This window comes from Lycorma delicatula, chromosome 7 (genome assembly GCF_047948215.1).
Source record: "Lycorma delicatula isolate Av1 chromosome 7, ASM4794821v1, whole genome shotgun sequence".
NCBI classification, from domain to species: Eukaryota; Metazoa; Arthropoda; class Insecta; order Hemiptera; family Fulgoridae; genus Lycorma; species Lycorma delicatula.
Genome location: NC_134461.1, coordinates 3,690,170 through 3,707,480, shown reverse-complemented (window position 1 = coordinate 3,707,480; position 17,311 = coordinate 3,690,170). Strand labels below are relative to the sequence as shown.

Below are 17,311 nucleotides of genomic sequence, written 5' to 3'. Positions count from 1 at the left end.
TGCTTAGACAGTTTGTTCAGTCCAGACAATTTGTATTCAAGTAAAGTCAGTTTCATTTCTGGTGAGAAAAGCGACTGAACATTCATCTCCAGTTAAAACATTCTCAAAAATCACGCAAACCTTATACATTTTTGTCCAGTAAGACCACTTTTTTATTTGTTTTTCTTCAAAAGCATCATTGTTCCGGTAATAACAATTCATTAATGAGAAAGCTATTTTCTCATTCGGCTACTAACATTCCTATTAGTTGATTTGACAAAAAACAAGACCAGAACATACTGAAGTTACTCAGATTATGTAACGCAAAATTCCAGCAAAATAATCACTCTTCCACGATTGTGATATGACAATCACTCATTGTTGCAGATGACAACCCTCTATGCTGGCAATCGTTGTCGATATACATCTGTTCATTTTTGAATATATATCCTTTCATAACTGGCCAGTGTGAAATTTTATTATCATAAACTCCAGAAAAAAGTGATGAATTTGATTAGACTTTTAATCTTTTTTTACCTATAAAATATGAATCGCTGAGTGCTCTTTCAGTTTGCAAATGCTGCATGCAATGGACATCTATCATAACTTGACGTGTTGCCACACGTTTAGATAAAGTATCTTTAAAGCAATAGTTATAGACTGACGCTGTTTACTTTGAATTACTCTTCATATCTATTTATTTTTTTAATTCAAATAAACAGGCATAAAGAAACCCATAAATACAACAAATTCATAAAAAAAAAGAATAAGTAAGTAACAAAATTATGATACATAAGTAAAATTATAATCATTTATAAAATAGCTCTAATATAATAATTAACCTAATATTATAAATGTCCAGCCAGGTTGAGGGTTCATTAAATAATAAAGATAGCCTAGAATTAGATGATCTCCTACGACAATAGATTGAAAAATAAAAATATTAAAAATGATGCCTAAGAAATCTAGTTAGTACATTAAAGCCAATAAGCTGTAAGGACAGTCAAAATAACTACTCAAAATTTTATAGGCATCTGTTACATCTACCCTTGTCAGAGATGATTCAATACTTGATATTTTTAAGAAATTCAAAATATGAGTACAGTTAAATATCAGTAAAGTGCACAGGATTACAAATTTTATAGGCAGCATATCCACAAAAGATTCTAAGTGGTTTTTCTAGTAATTTTAATTGCAAGTCAGTAAAAGATCATCAGGCAACAGAGCCACAAGTTACTATTGAATATATAAAAGAATAATATAAAGTTCTGTAAAATTTCTAAAATTTGTAGAATCTCCTAATAAAATTTACCATATTTAGTGACTTACATACGATAAAACCAATGTTTTCACTAAAGGATAACTTACTATCAAAATATACACCTAAGTATTTAATATAAATACCTTTTACATTGCAGTATCATATAGTAAATTATAATCAATATTTTCAAATCTTCCAAATTGAATATGAAAACATTTTTATAAGTTAAGTTTAAGTTTGTTTTTAGAAATACTATTTAAGTCACACCATTTTTGCACTGAGTTCGTCAATTTGAAGCAACTGAATTCAACCAGATTTGTAATAGGCTTAAACAATTTCTGTCATTCGCAAATAATAAAAAATGTGGATATCACATGGACAAATCAAAGTCATTTATAAATACTAGGAAACCCCAAATTTATAACGTATTTATAAATTTATTCCAGTATTTATAAATACCCAGAAATATACATCTTTAGATGTAACATAAATAAGATTAGAGATAAAATTATCAGTTTTAACATACTGAATCCTGTTTGTAAAAAATGAGTATAACCAAGACAATAATTTACCATAAAATCCACAAGCAGCAAGTTTTCTAATAAGTAATTTGATATTAATTACATCAAATGCGCAACAAAAATCACTATAAATTGCATCAACAATGTTGTTCATGAACTATAAATTTCTTTACGTAAGATGTAATTTTCATACAAACTAACTTATCTAAGAGTTTGATAAAACATTGAATTTGACAATAGGGTGACAATTATCAATATCTGAAGTGTCAACATTTTCAAATAATACGTTTATGTAGCAATTTTCAAAATATAAACATACCAGTATTTAAAGAACAGTTGAAGAGCTTAGTTAAAAACGGCACGAAAAAGGCAGAACTAAAAGAGTTTGAATATTATATACGCTCATCGAAGAATTATCATTAAGCTAGCAAATGGCCTCTTCAACATCATTCTCAGTTAAAATAATGTTATAAAAGCAATCGTTATAGTTAAATATAATTTCAGACATGAAAAATCATTATCATTACAGACACAACCAAATTTTTTAGCAAAAGGTTCTACAATATTAGCACCCTTATTAGCATATTCATTTTTGAGATACATACAAGATGGATAAATCTGTCATTTTTATTAGCAAATTTAAAAAATTCTTTGCAATCATTAGATAAAAATTTCTCAAGTTCAACAGTATAATTTAATAAATCTCTATAACTAAGAGTATTACATATACTTCATTCTTTCTTAAATAATTCATATCTAAATTACTTATGAAGCTTATGGAACTTTTTCTTACTAATAATTGCAATTAGTTCACTAAAGAACAACTTTGGAAAATTATATTTTTTTATAACTACTTTTGGTATATGACTATCAACAATATTATTAATAGATACTTGCAATTCCTCAGCAAAAATTTTAATATCAACTTGATCAAAACCAATATTATTTCGAATCGAACTCTTATTTAGAAAATATTGAATCGTTCTAAAATTTGTATTTTTATAATCTATTATGTATTCATCAGTTATAAGATTAGAATTCAAAATCTTAGGTAATGTTATCTCGAGATAAATGATATTTATCGCGATAAAAGATTTAATCATAATCAATATTAACACTAATGTCAGTAGGATTAGGAAAAAACTAGATCAACAGTATTACCGTACCAAATTAACAAATTATTTGACTGTGAAAGTTTATAATTTATACAAAAATATGTAAGGAGAGTAGCAGATTTCGAGCATTTAAATTTGAATGATATTAGTATATGAAACATTTAATAAGTTTTTCACACAAAACCTGGCACATTAAAGTCACCTAATAAAAATAATTTAATTGCACTGTTAATATAGGCGGTAGGTGAATTAGATATAATTAATGAACTCATCATAGTAGTCAGAAGAAGAACCAGGTGGGAATATATGCAAGTCCTACAATAATATTACTATTATCATTAAAAGTGACTTTGACTAGAACATACTCAAATGAATTGTCAATTAGTATAATACACATTACTATATTTAAGAATTTTTCAAAAGTAGCAATACATCTACTGTACTCATCTTCCAACTTATAAAAATTGATCGGTCACATCTAATAATACTGTATGAATCAAAACTTATTAACAATTTTAATTCTTCAAACAATCTTTCGGTTAGTGCTATTATAATCTAAAAATGACTTCAATCTCAGCTTCAGTTCAAACTAATTGATAGTTCACGTTTCTAATATGCCGGTAAAAGAGCTTAATAGAATCAACACTGCCATATAGTTACTAGAAATTCTTCTTTTTGCAGGCAATATATGGAACTTGATTATCATAGGCGATGTAGGCTTCACCATTACCTCTTTCTTTTTTTGTTTAGCCTCTGGAACCACAGTTAAGTATTACTTCAGAGGATGATATGTATGAATGTAAATGAAATGAAATCTTGTACAGTCACACATCGACCATTCCTGAGGAATGTGGTTAACTGAAACCAAACCGACAAAGAACACCGGTACCCGCGATCTAGTATTCAAATCTGTATAAAAGTTTACTTAAACCTTTACTAGGATTTGAACCTTAGAACTCTCGACTTCAAAATCAGCTGATTTGTGATGATGAGTTCACCATTAGACCGACCTGGTGGGTTTCTTCACCATTATCTGTCTTCGTTTTAAGTTCAGAATGCACCTCGTTAAAATAAGCTTGTTATTTTTTTTTTGTAAGATCTCCTTTTATAACATATCTGCCTTTTGCAATATTTTTTTATCATGAAATATCCATGTAACACGATTTAATGATTTGAAAATATCTTTAAGGGTGGAGTCTTACCTTGAGTAAAGTTTTTACCCAGGCGACAGGCTTTTAACTCATTCAAATCAAAAGAAAGATCTAATGGGCGATTTTTAAGACCGTCTTTTATCATAAACAGATCAGTGTTAGAGGCATGTTCAGATTAAATATGATTGCATTCTTTTCCTTAATCATAATCTCAATACGTACAGTATTAGTGCTAAATTTATAAGTCTGTTTGATATTTGTTACTCTATCTTCAACTTTGCTCGACCTGTCAAGAGTATATCGTCTAAATCCGTTACATATTGTTCATTCTTTCATCTGAAAAGTTAAATTTATGATTAACTAAAACGTTTATGCATTCCTGAAGTGGTAAAAGATTTGGATCAGTTCTGGCTTCAATTTTGCTTACGGAAAATGAGTTATATGTAGATAGCAGAATCTTCTGTTCTTTGATTAGTTGACTTCTTAACTGAATATTATTTGCAGTTTTATTTCAGCACGGTAACTTAAATAGGATTTATGAAAGTAAACACTGCACAAAGAGCATTTAATAGCATTCTCGATAAGAAGAGTATTTTGTTTATTCAGGCACAGGAAACACTTGACTCTCGACATGATTACCATTGCAACAAACGATTAAAGTAAGTTTAAAAATTATACTCCTAAAAAATGATTTACATGAAAATTTAACACATTTATTGTGAAGAATACTAAACCTTAGTGACTATTATTTTTCAGTTAGTAACAATGATCACAGGAACTTCATTATTGATGCAATACGATTTTACAGCAATCAAAAAAAAAAAAATTAGTAAAAAAAAACTGTACAGAAATGTACTATTACAGAGTGTAATCATACTGAGAATTTTCCAGTGATAGTTTTCAATCACCAAAATTATCTGGGAACTTCTTTTAGCTGCAAATATTGATTATATCTAAAACTACCTACGACAATTGATTTTAAAAAAAACTGTTAAGTATTTACAAAATATTAAACACAAGGCTGATCCTATAAACTCATTTAACGACTAAAATGGGATCAAAAAATTGAAATTTTTCATAAATCTGAAATATCTACTAACGATAAAAAATATTTCTACTAACGATTAACTTTAGTCATCGGTATTTAGTGAATCACACATACCTGTTTAATATCATCTTGCATCGCAGGATCCATAGAGTAACGTTCAACTTCTCTTTGTGCAGCTTCTTGACGTTGCATTCTCATCTGAGAGAGAAGCTCACTTAAACGGCCCTGTAAAAAATCAATTGAAAGAGAATTAATTAAATATTATTTAAAGGTTAGAATTGTTATATGTAATATCTGTCAGAATACACAAGGTCTATAAATAAAGTAATGAGAGTAGTATTTTGACAGCCAAAGTGGCAACACTGTAAAGTTACTAGTAAACATGTGGTTATATGAGCAGCTGATTTATATTAGCTATTATATTTTTGGTCTATTGTGGCCATGTGAGATGTAAACAAACTTTTTGTGAAACAAGTTTTTGTTTTGCGTTATAAAAATGAGTGATACTAATTATGAGCAACGTTATGCAATCAAGTTTTGTGTTAAACTCGAGAATGCTACTAAAACTTTTGCAAAATTTTAAAGGGTGTATGCAGATGACACTCTGTGATGAGCCCACGTTTTTAGGTGGCTTAAAGCATTTTCAGATGGCCGGGAATCAGTTGCAGATGATCCACGCTCTGGAAGACCATTAACATTAAAACCTGACGACAATGTTCAGAGACTTGATACGGTACGACCAGTACCGACCGCAGAACAACTGAATTTGAACTATCCCACAGTCCATCAAATTTTGACAAACGAATTGGACAAGAAAAAAGTTTGTGCAAAAGTGGTACCAAAAAACCTCACTGTTAAACAGAAAACAACAGGATGGAAGTGCAGGGTGCTGTGATCTTCTAGGGTGAATTGAAACTGATCCTGATTTTTTAAAAAATGTTATTACTGGTGATGATCTTGGATTTTTGAGTACAACCCAGAAACAAAACACCACAGCAAGGAGTGGCATACTTCAAACTCACCACGTTCCAAAAAAAAGCAAAAATGTGCAAATCAAAAATCAAAATCATGCTAATTTGTTTCTTCAATTGTAATGGCATTGTCCATATGGAGTTTTCGCCTACAGGGCAGACTGTAAATCAATATGTTTACTGCATGAGACCAGCCATCAAAGACAACTGGATGCTGCATCATGACAATACACCTTGTCACACTGCACTCCCAATTAATGAGTTTTTGGCAAAGAAAAACATTCCTGTAGTTCCTCAACCATCTTATTCACCTAACTTGAGTCGCTGCGACCTTTTCCTGTTCCCGACTTTAAAAAAACACCTCAAAGAACACAATTTTGGAACAGTAGAAAACATAAAAAAAATGTAACTGACCATCTGAAGGATACTCCAGTTTCTGAGTTCCAACACTGCTATGAAGTGTGGGAAAACTGTTTAAAGCATTGCATGACTTCCCAAGGGAACCACGAGGGTTATTTTTTTTTTCAAGGTCCGATCGGTCGTGAAATTAAAACCACAGTGAAAAATAAAATTTTTTTATTTGTAATAAGTACTTACATAGTTACGATATTTCTTTACATAGTCGCCACTCCGATTTAGACATTTGTCATAGCATGGTACCAACTTTCCAATACTCTTGTCATAGAACAGAGCCACCTGTGTTTTCAGCTATGTTTCTACGTTGGTCTGCATCTCGATGTCTGTGCCAAAATGTTGTACTCCTAGCCAGCATTTCATGTGAGCAGAGGTGAAAATCGGATGGAGACAAGTCCAGGCTGTAAGGTGGGTGATCAAACACTTTCCAACAAAAACACTGCAGGAGATTCTTTGTTACAGCTGCAGTGTGCGGCTGAGCATTGTCATGGAGAAAGACAATGCCTAATGACAACATTCCTCTCCGCTTATTCTGAATTGTCCTTCATAGACATTGATGATACCTTTTCACCTCTTTGCTCACATGAAACGCTGGCTAGGAGGACATTTTGGTACAGACATCGAGCTGCAGACCAGCGTAGAAACATGGTTGAAAACATAGGTGGCTCCGTTCTATGACAAGCGTACCACGCTACAACAAATGTCTAAATCGGAGTGGCGACTATGTAGAGAAATAGCGTAACTATGTAAGTACTTGTAAGAAATAAAAAATTTTTTATTTTCACTGTGGTTTTAATTTCATGACCGATCGGACCTTGAAAAAAAAAACAACCTTCGTATTTCGAAGGTGATAGAGTCCATGTATAATTGGAATATAAATAAAAGGTTTTTCTGAACCAGTCTCATTACTTTATTAACAAACCTCGTATATGTAAATAAGTTATTGACAACATATAATTAAATTATTTTACAAAGAGTATAATCCCTATTTCATCATTCTCCACCAATGAAAAATTTCATTAGTGTGCATTTTCACGAGAAGTGGTGAACAAAAGAAAGGTTATAGAAGGCTTACCTACTAATTTTAATGTAATAGTTCTTCATATTTAAGAAAAATAACTAAAATACTTAACAATTTTGAGATGTATAACATTATTAAAATGCAGACACATTATAAGCAGCGCATTATATATGTATATAATCATTATCGGTAGTACCAAAAATATAGACTAAAAGCCACACATTTCTATTTTTTATAAATATAAAAAAAATTATAATGTTTTAATTTAAGCTCTGCCACATGTCAACTTCTATGTTTTAAATTACAGTGTCCATAAAATATCTTACAACTAAAGAAATGCTTGTATTACAAGTAAGTTTTATTATGGGTTACAAGATTGTGTTCTTGGTCATGTGGAAGTGACAGATAGCAGTATTTTGCAGCTAAAATAGCATCATTGTTATTTTCTTCTGTAGTAAGTGGCAATTTTCTCAGGAACCATAAACAGTCCAGAAAAAGCAAAGCGTGCTGAGTGGATCATAGAAATGAAATTGGATACAGCATTCAATATAAGTTTAAAATGTGATATAACAAATCACCACTGTCTAGGCCAGCACTTGTGCACTATGATAAATTTTGAACTATGAGAAGCGTTGATCACAAGAAAGGTTATAGATGATGAAAATGTTGAACCACAGCAACAAGCATTAATTTACAGTCTGCACAATTTAATATGACCAGTAGCACAAAATTAAACATTCCTCATTCAACTGTTCACAATGCGTTAAAAAAACATTTAAAAACATGTCTTTACAAACCTCAATTACTACAGGCAATCACACAAGATGCGACTTCTTATAAGAATTTTGCTGTTACTTTGCTTGATCAATAATAATATCATCACAATTAGCTTAATAAAATTGCTTTTCCTGATGACTGATGTAGATTGTGTACATTGTACAATATATACAATCAACAAAATTTTCCAACATATCAAAAGAAATATTGCCGATCACACTTTGTTCAAGAAAGAAAACTGGATCGATCACTTTGTCACACAACACCACATATTAACTTTCAGACTGTCTCTAATGCACTCAGCATTGATGTTAGTTTTCCAAGCTACAGATTCTGATGTTTTGTTTATTTTTCTGTTATATGCTATTTTTCATTTAAAAAGAAAGGTAAATAAACAAAACATCAGAATCCAAAGTGAGGAAAACAAGCATTTCAATGTTTAGTATGTAGACAGTCTAAATTTGTGATGGGTGTCAAAGTGATCATCCCATTTTTTTTTCACGAAAAAACTGAACCGGCAACATTTATCCTATATGTTGGAAAAATTTGCCTATTTTCAGCTACAATATTTATAACCTACCATCATACAGTAAGGTGGCACTCACCGCATCAGACTATATTTGTTAATGAATTTTCTGAACAACAAATTTTCTAATCGGTGGATCAGTAACAGCCTGGCCATCAAAGTAACTGGGCTTAACGCTTTGACATTTCTTTATACATGGTTTATTTTTAAGTATCATGTCTATAATTCTTATGTTGCTGATACAGGAAATTTGAAGATGGGATTCATCATTGCATTTACTAACACTAATGCTGTATCATATTCAGTAAGAGTTTGTACGAGCAATAGGACACATGTTGAATGCTTGTGAATTTCATACCAAGAAAAAATTCAAAAAGTATCATCTATCTTATTGTGGAAGATCATAAATGTATGCAGTGTAATAAATCCTTTGTAATCAATCAAACGTTTGAAGATTTTTTCATGGATAACTTGTACATTAGATTCAAAATTTCAATTTACATGGTGGAATTTATAGTATGTGGGTAAATCAAATATAAACGGGATATTTAAAAAAAAAAAAAAAAAAATTATTGAAAAATAAAAGGCAAATATAACTTATTTTTCTACATATTAGAAATATATTTTTCCCAGCAAGAAGGAAGGTTTTTTATTGCAGGATTGCAAAATGAAGCTCGTTGCATCAGGAGCCAATCCCAATCCCTCCACACCCTCATTATCTTGAAATTGTTGCCCTCCGAGAGCTTTTTTAAGCGGCCCAAACAAATGAAAATCGCAGGGTAATAGGTGGAGACTGTAGGAAGGATGATCAAGTTTAGTCCAGCGCATTTCTTCTCGTTTTGAACCCATAGAGCTGCAGTATGGGGCCTGGTGTTGTCGTGGAGAATGGCCTCTCGAATTGGTTGGTCTCGTCTTTTGTGGCGATATGAGCCCTCACCTTGTTCAACAGCTTGCAGTAGTAAGCAGCATTGATTTACGTTGTTTATCCAAAACGTCACTGAGCAAAATGCCTTGCCGGTTGCAAAAAGGACTGAAAGAACCTTGCCAGCTGACAGTCGAGTCTTGGCTTTCACTGGGGCTGCCACCCCTTTTCCGCCACTCCATACTAGCTTGTTTTAACTGGGGTGTAATGGTGGACCAACATTTCATTACAGGTGACGATCCAACTAAAAAATGCATCACCTTCTTTCGCAAACCTTGCTATAAGCCTCTGAAAGACCTCCAAATGTCTCAACTTCTGATCTGCAGTCAAAAGGCAAGGGACCCACCTGGTATACACTTTACAGAACTATAGGTCATTTGTGATTATCGCTCGATAGCTCCCGTAACTTATTCTGACCTGTTCTGCAATTTCAGATACTCTCGCCCATCGATCGTCTTTGAGAATATCTTGAACTGCGTGAATGTTTTCGTCTGTAATGCTGGTCTGAAGAGGTGATCGTGTTTCTCATCCTTCCTTGAACTCTTTATGGCAGGTAAACACATGAGTCCTTGACTATGTTTGGTCCCTGAACTGTGCGGTCAATCTCTGGAAAATTTCTGTCACTAGAACTCCTTCATGAGCAAGAAATTTTATAATTATGCATTGCGCAGTGGAGGGATGCACCTGTTGCTTCAACATCGTGAGTGTTATTGACGAATTGGTTGGGAGTGTGGAATGGCTAGCTCTCCTCACTCCTAATGACCCACCCAAGCATCCTAGAAAAGCAAGCCCAGTCCTACCAACTGTAGATGCTCAGGAACAAAAATCCTGTTTACATTTAATTTACCCTCGTATCTAGATAGTAATTGAGGAACAGTATGAAAAAAACATTCTCAACACTTCAAAAGTTAATTGCATACAGTATCACAAAATGGTCATATATCAATTAAACTTGTTTATATACAACAGAGTAACTGAGCAAATTATCAAGTTTGAGATCAGTAAGATACTGAAAATCAATTAGAAACACAAAACACGGTTTTCACAAACAATTATTGTATTATTTCAAACACAAACCCATGACGACTAAAGATTAAGATTTTAAGGATGTAATGCAACTTACTACACCTAGACAGCATGGTTACATGAAACTTTCAACAAACCCAAAAACCTATCTAGTAACAAAAAATACATAATGCTAAAATAATTATATAATCAATATTAATATAAATTATCAACATATTTAAGAAAGAATATTATGTTGTTTTAAAACCCATAAACAAAATACATATGATCACATGTAAAACTAACAAAGCATATACCCATACACAGATCTGTATACAAAATCAACTGTAGTGATGTCAATAAACATTAAAAAAGGCAAACCAGAAAAAAATTCACCTGCATACATAAACATTGTATATACATGAAATCATCAACTCAGACAATAAGATATTAAAACACAAACACATCAAATTTGATAAAAATAACACATTACACGTATGTTGGGTTCTGGATAAGATGGTAAACTGCATCCTTTATAAATGAAAGTTTTGCACCGACTTTAACATTCTCAGGAAGTAATTTCCTGGAAAATTAAGGACGTGAAGGATAAAATACCTGCTGCACAAAAAGTTAAAGAATGTTGTGTGTAGTTTCAGTGCATAACACTGGTATTTATTAACAAATAATAACTCATTGTGTAATAAATGAAAAAATGCATTATGAATCAAATGACCCCAAACTAAACTGGTTTTTTACTTCAAAACAGGGGTCAAAAACAACAGTGATAATTACAATACCACTAATGAAGGAGTTTTATGATATATTCTTAATTTGGGCGTTAATACTCCACAATTTATTATATAATTTTGTGTCTAAAGTTTTATCTACGTTCAATAATGTGTTGTGCAGACTAGCCCACTATTCTTGAGTTTTTAGTGAACAGTGGCATACACAGACAAACAAAAGTCATTCTGATTTTACATGTAAAGCTAATGAATCATACCTTAAAATGTGTGGGCATATTAATCTGTGTTTGAAGAGCTTCTAATTGGCTTCTAAGAATTTCCTCTTCAGGTCTAAGCGCGACTCCAATGTTTCTGCTGATTTCTTGTTTTACTAATACCTAAAATCAAGGACATAAAGTGTGTATATATATATATATATATATATATATATATATATATATATATTAATACATAAAATAATTGAATGAAATTGTTCATAAATTAAATAGATATAAATACTTTAAGCTTGCAAAAGTTTTCCTTTTCCAATACATTCCTAAATGTTTTTTTTACATTATCAACAATTTTTTATCTTTTCAAGCCTCTCTTCTTTGAATTTTTTACTGATCTTCTAGAACTGTTTTAATAGATCCTTCCTTTTTTCTGATGTACCAGCCAATCAGCTTCTAATCTGAATTGTTCCAATTAAGCTTCTGTTCTTGTTCACTCTAATCATTGCTTTATTTCCCTTTTTCTGTTCATTTAATCTTCTCAAAACCCTTTTATGTCCACATTTAGTTTTTCCTTTTTTCTCATTATCCATGCTTCAAACTACACAACAGTGCACTCTAAACATAACATTTCATAAAATTCTTCCTAAAGTCTAATTCCCCTGCCATTACTTACTGCATTTACTGTAATGCCATTGCTTTCCTATAAAAAGTAGTCTACTTGTGACCACAATAAACCAGACCATTACAAATGTCTATTGAAGAGTATTGTAACATAATAATGTTATCAACTTTTCTTTTAAAATGTGAATACAATATTAAATAAAGATCAGTAAAATCTATAAAATTCTAACACAATCTATTTGATACATAATTATCTTTTCATTATTACCATAAAAAAACCACCAAAAATAAACCAAATTAATAGCAAGTTTAATATAAACACACCAATTATTTAATAAGTACTTTTAATTTTTTTTTTTTTTTTTTTTGTTTTTCTGGGCGAAAAACGCTTTGGCATTATCACTGTCCGAACACGATGTATGTGTTTTAAAAAACTATATGTTAAAAATTAATTAAAAACAAATACATCTTTAAATCAACAATTAAAATAAATCTTAAAATGAAAAAAAACTTGTAGCGTATGCTAAGATCAAAATAAAAACACAAAGATATATCACACTATATATCTGATTTAGATAATAACATTACCATCTCCTTTATGGCAAATGGCATAAACAACTGAAACAAAGTAATTCAAATATCTGAATATAAATGGACGGTCCTAAGGAATCGTAAAACATAAGATAACTTCATTTCATCATCACCTATAACAGTTAAAATGTTAACCCCCAGCTTAAACTTAATGCCACTTAACAAATACAATCCATAAGGATGTGGTGCATTGTCAGTCAGCAGTCGCAGTGAGCACAAATTGGTGCATCTGTTTGAGTTATCAGATATATGAGTATACATGAGTGAGCCTAGTGTGTCCTATTCACAAACAGTAGATAACCTCCTCTCAAAGGTTAACTCTGCATGAAGAGCTCCAGAGTAAAACAGGGTTCTTAACTGGGCGAAGTCTGTTGTTCATGGTAGCATCCCATTCACCCAGCCAATCATCATGAACCACCTTCTTCAGGAAACAGACAACATCATTAAAAACGACACAATCAGTGAAATGAGGTTAGAAACAAGCCTTCTTTGCTGCACTACCTGTGCGCTCATTGCCTGAAATTCCTTTTTAGCCGAGGATCCAGTAGAAGCTCACTGTTGTAATACGTCTAGTCATTTTCAAAATGACAATGAATTTCACAGAAAACAGGATGTCTACAGTACACAAATTTAATTGTCTGTAGGGCACTCATGGAATCTGAGCAAAGAACATGTCGATATTTTGGGCTAATTATACTTAAGGCCTTACTAATGGCATACAGTTCTGCACGAAAATACTGGTGATGTCGGGAAGGCCAAACATGTATGTTCTGTTGCCAACAACAAAGCAATAAAGGAATTAATGCTTCTACAGCTATCCGTATATATTGTAACATCAGGATTCATGCTATTTATAATATTATAAAATTTGTTTTATAAAATAAAACAAATTGCCATGCCAATGAATAAGCTATGCGGTCATAGTCTAAGCAGGAATGAACCAGAGCTCAGTAGAAGCACATCATGCATACATGATTAGCTCCCCAATGGTAATTAGACAGAACTCTCAGCATAACTAACATTTTTAGACATTCTATCTTCAGCTCCTTCAAGTGTGTTACCCATGTTAGTCATTGATCAAACGATATACCTAGAAATCTAACCCACACGCATGCTTCAATTGGTTCACATGTAAATACAGTTGAGGGTCAACATGTTCCCTCAACCTGGAAAAGCAAATGAACTTGGTTTTTTCCAGGGAAAACATGAATCCAGTAGATTTACACCACGATTCTAACCAGGTTATTGTATTTAGTAGGAGCCTCTCACCTAATGTTAGATGTAGTTAACATTCCATATGCTACATGTAAATTGAAAAATTATCAAACAAAAACAGAAAACATAACTGGTTTTTGCACGCAGTTTTTTCATACCGTTTATAGCTATGGCAAACAAAGTAACACATAGGACACTTCCCTGAGGAACTCTGTTTTCTTGTGTGAAACATTCAGATAACATTGTTCCAACTCAAGCTTGGAAGGACCAACTACTGAGGAAACCCTTGATAAATGTGAGGAAATTACTTTGTACACCCCATTCATTAAGAATATTTAGGATACCTCTCCTCCATGTGGTGTCATATGCCTTTTGCAAATCGAAAAATAAAGCAACTAGGCATTGGCAAAGTAGCAAGGAGTTTTAAATAACAGCTTCCAAGGTAACTACATGACAAATAGATGATCTGCCCTGGTAGAAACTGCATTTTTCTGGGACAATCAGAGAATTTCTCCCAATGTACACACTAGACTACAGGTTACCATTCGTTCTATCACCTTACACAGAGAGATAGGACTGGTCATATTGGTCAAGCAGATAGGAAGATAACTTTGTGGGGAATGGTTTATCCTTACCAGGTTTCAGTATAGGGATAATCATTGCCTCTGACCAAGATGCTGGAAACACCTCTTCAGAGAAATTTTTGTTATAGATAAACAAACGATGTTGTAGTGCACTATCTGGAAAATATGATAACATACTGAGCATGATATTATCATTTCTAGGATAAGTGTCACGAGAATTATTCACGGCATATTGTAGCTCATTATAAGAAAATGGAATGTCTAATTCCTTTTGCAACTCTCCTAACACCAACGAGATATTTTCTATCTGTGATTTATATTTCACAAACTCAGGACATGATGATCTAAGTGAAACTGTCCTAAATGACCTTCCAAATGTGGTTGCTACATCAACTGGTGGGGGTAACAAGGCTTTCACCGCTTTGCAGTCCTATCAGCAGATGTGACTGTATAGATCCACACATAGTTCGAACCTTTCTCCATACAACTGATGATGGTGTTGTTTGGAAAATGGATTCAACATAACTCAGCCAAGAATTCCGTTTAGCATAACTAAACACTCGACAGAAAACAGCTCTCATGTTGCGAAAGGCGCAGAGCAATTCAGTTGTTGGTCTTTGACTGAAATTTCATAAAGCCTCCACCGATCTCTTAGTGCACAACTGCACTCTTCATCCCACCAAGGAACAGTAGGTCACCTTGGCTTTCCGGATGTTAAAGGAATCAAGTAATAAGTGCTACTGAGAATCTGATATGTAAACAAAGTGACATTGGACCAATACATCATGACCCATACAGTTACAACAACTTGTTCCTTCGTGCAATTATCTTTATTGTGACCAAAACTCTGGCACCAAAAGCAGTATCTTGGGTTTGGTACCCACCTTGTGATGTTACCGGTTGCCACAACACCCCCTCCATTCCAAGCCCTGAGGGGTTTACTGGAGGTCGTTTTTAGACCCTCTAACTGATTACATCTCAGTCATTAGCCAGGCCTCAGTCAGGATGACACTGATGTAAATGCCTCTGCAAACATTTGCATCAGTAAAATACAAATCAAATTTTGCCTTCACATACGCCTCAAATGGACATCTTCACATCCAACCTAATGATTCCCTCAAACTAACTGAATGAAACCGCAGAAGCACGAACCCCGCGCCTAGTCCAGATTTGACAGCACTGTTTGTAACTGTGAGTGCCTCAGAAAACGAACAAGTTGAAAGGTACTGCCTCCCGTGAGACTGTTCTATAACTGCCTATAACAGCCAGCAAGAGATGTCGCTGGGCCTGCAACAAAATGTTCGCGCAATACCTGAAAGTCATGCGATGAGCCCAGACAGCTGCAGCATTTGGCATAATACCTTCACTAACACCTTTGTAAAGGATATGCATGGTACGGTAATTCAACCCTCAATCGGGATGAATTGACTCTACGGATTTCATAAAAAGCATCAGAAGCCTTTTTTAGCACGTATTGTAGTTGTTCCTTGAACCAAAATTTTCATCAAGAATAACACCCAGGTATTTTGAGCCGTAACATACCAAATGGGGAGAGCAGCCATCCGAACCTGGCTTCATTGGGAAGCAGCCAATCGGGCCTTAAGCAACATCATTGTGGCTTTCTCTGGGCTGAAAATCACCTTATGTTAGAGATTCCACAGTCAGAGTGTCTCACAAGCACAACCAGCTCGGAACTCTTAACACATTACACGAATCCCCTTCAATTAGTAGCAGCAGGGCAGAAGGCCACCATAAATTATTAAATGCCCCAGATATGTCCAGAAAAATCCCCAATACGTATTTGCATGAACTAGAGAAGCTATATCTCTAGTTATACCTGTAGTATGGCATCCTCAGTACTCTTGGCCGTTCAAAAACTATACTGGTTGTCCATTAGCAATTGATCAGTGACCAATGTAACATTAATACGCAAATATAGGGCCTTCTCAAAAACCTTAGCAACCATAGGCAAGAGCTTTTGTGGATGATAAGAACTAACAACAGGATCTTTGTTGCCACCTTTGAACAACAATACCAGGTCTCCACGCTTCAAACACACCAGAAAGTGGCCGGCAAAGCGCAACCTATTATAAATTCTAGTAAGAGGACCAAGAAGTACTGGAAGGGCTTGGACAAGGAGCTCTACTGTGATACAATCATATCGGGGGGGGGGGGGGTCCTTGTGACGTGCCATAGTGCAGATCACCTGACGCACCTCCACCTCAGTAATCTCACAAGATTGTAAGTCGGTCTCGAAAATCGCAACTTCCTGCCTGACACGCTGGTGGTATGAAACCTCACCCACCATAGTTCATCAGGGAGCAATCATTCAGTAAAATATTAAGGACACAGTCCTTACCAATTACCACACCCACACGGGTCGACAAAGCTGACAAGAGGAAATCTTTCCTGCACTTATGTCCAAGGGCTCTATACACAACGCCCCAAGGGTTTCTAATCTGTTGCTCCTGAATGAAGTAATACCAGGAATTACACTTGGAGGACCTAATGCTATGAAAGTACCTAGCCCTCCTTCTGTGGTAATCTGCAGTTAGGGCCGCATGCTGATCGGGATCACCCTCTAGTTGCACAGCCCTTCTGAGTTGATTCACAGACTGCTTCATTGCTGTC

At 33.7% G+C, this 17,311-nt stretch overlaps 1 protein-coding gene across 1 annotated transcript in view; it reads right to left on the bottom strand.

Annotated features, from left to right (window-relative positions):
- Nup54 (nuclear pore complex protein Nup54) overlaps nt 1-17,311 on the bottom strand; it is a 69,319-nt gene that overhangs the window by 7,846 nt on the left and 44,162 nt on the right. Inside the window, exons 10-11 of the mRNA XM_075370191.1 lie at nt 11,715-11,834; nt 5,190-5,300 (exon numbers count right to left, since the gene is read on the bottom strand). Coding sequence (XP_075226306.1) covers nt 5,190-5,300; nt 11,715-11,834 — 231 coding nt within the window. The remainder of the gene's footprint in view (nt 1-5,189; nt 5,301-11,714; nt 11,835-17,311) is intronic.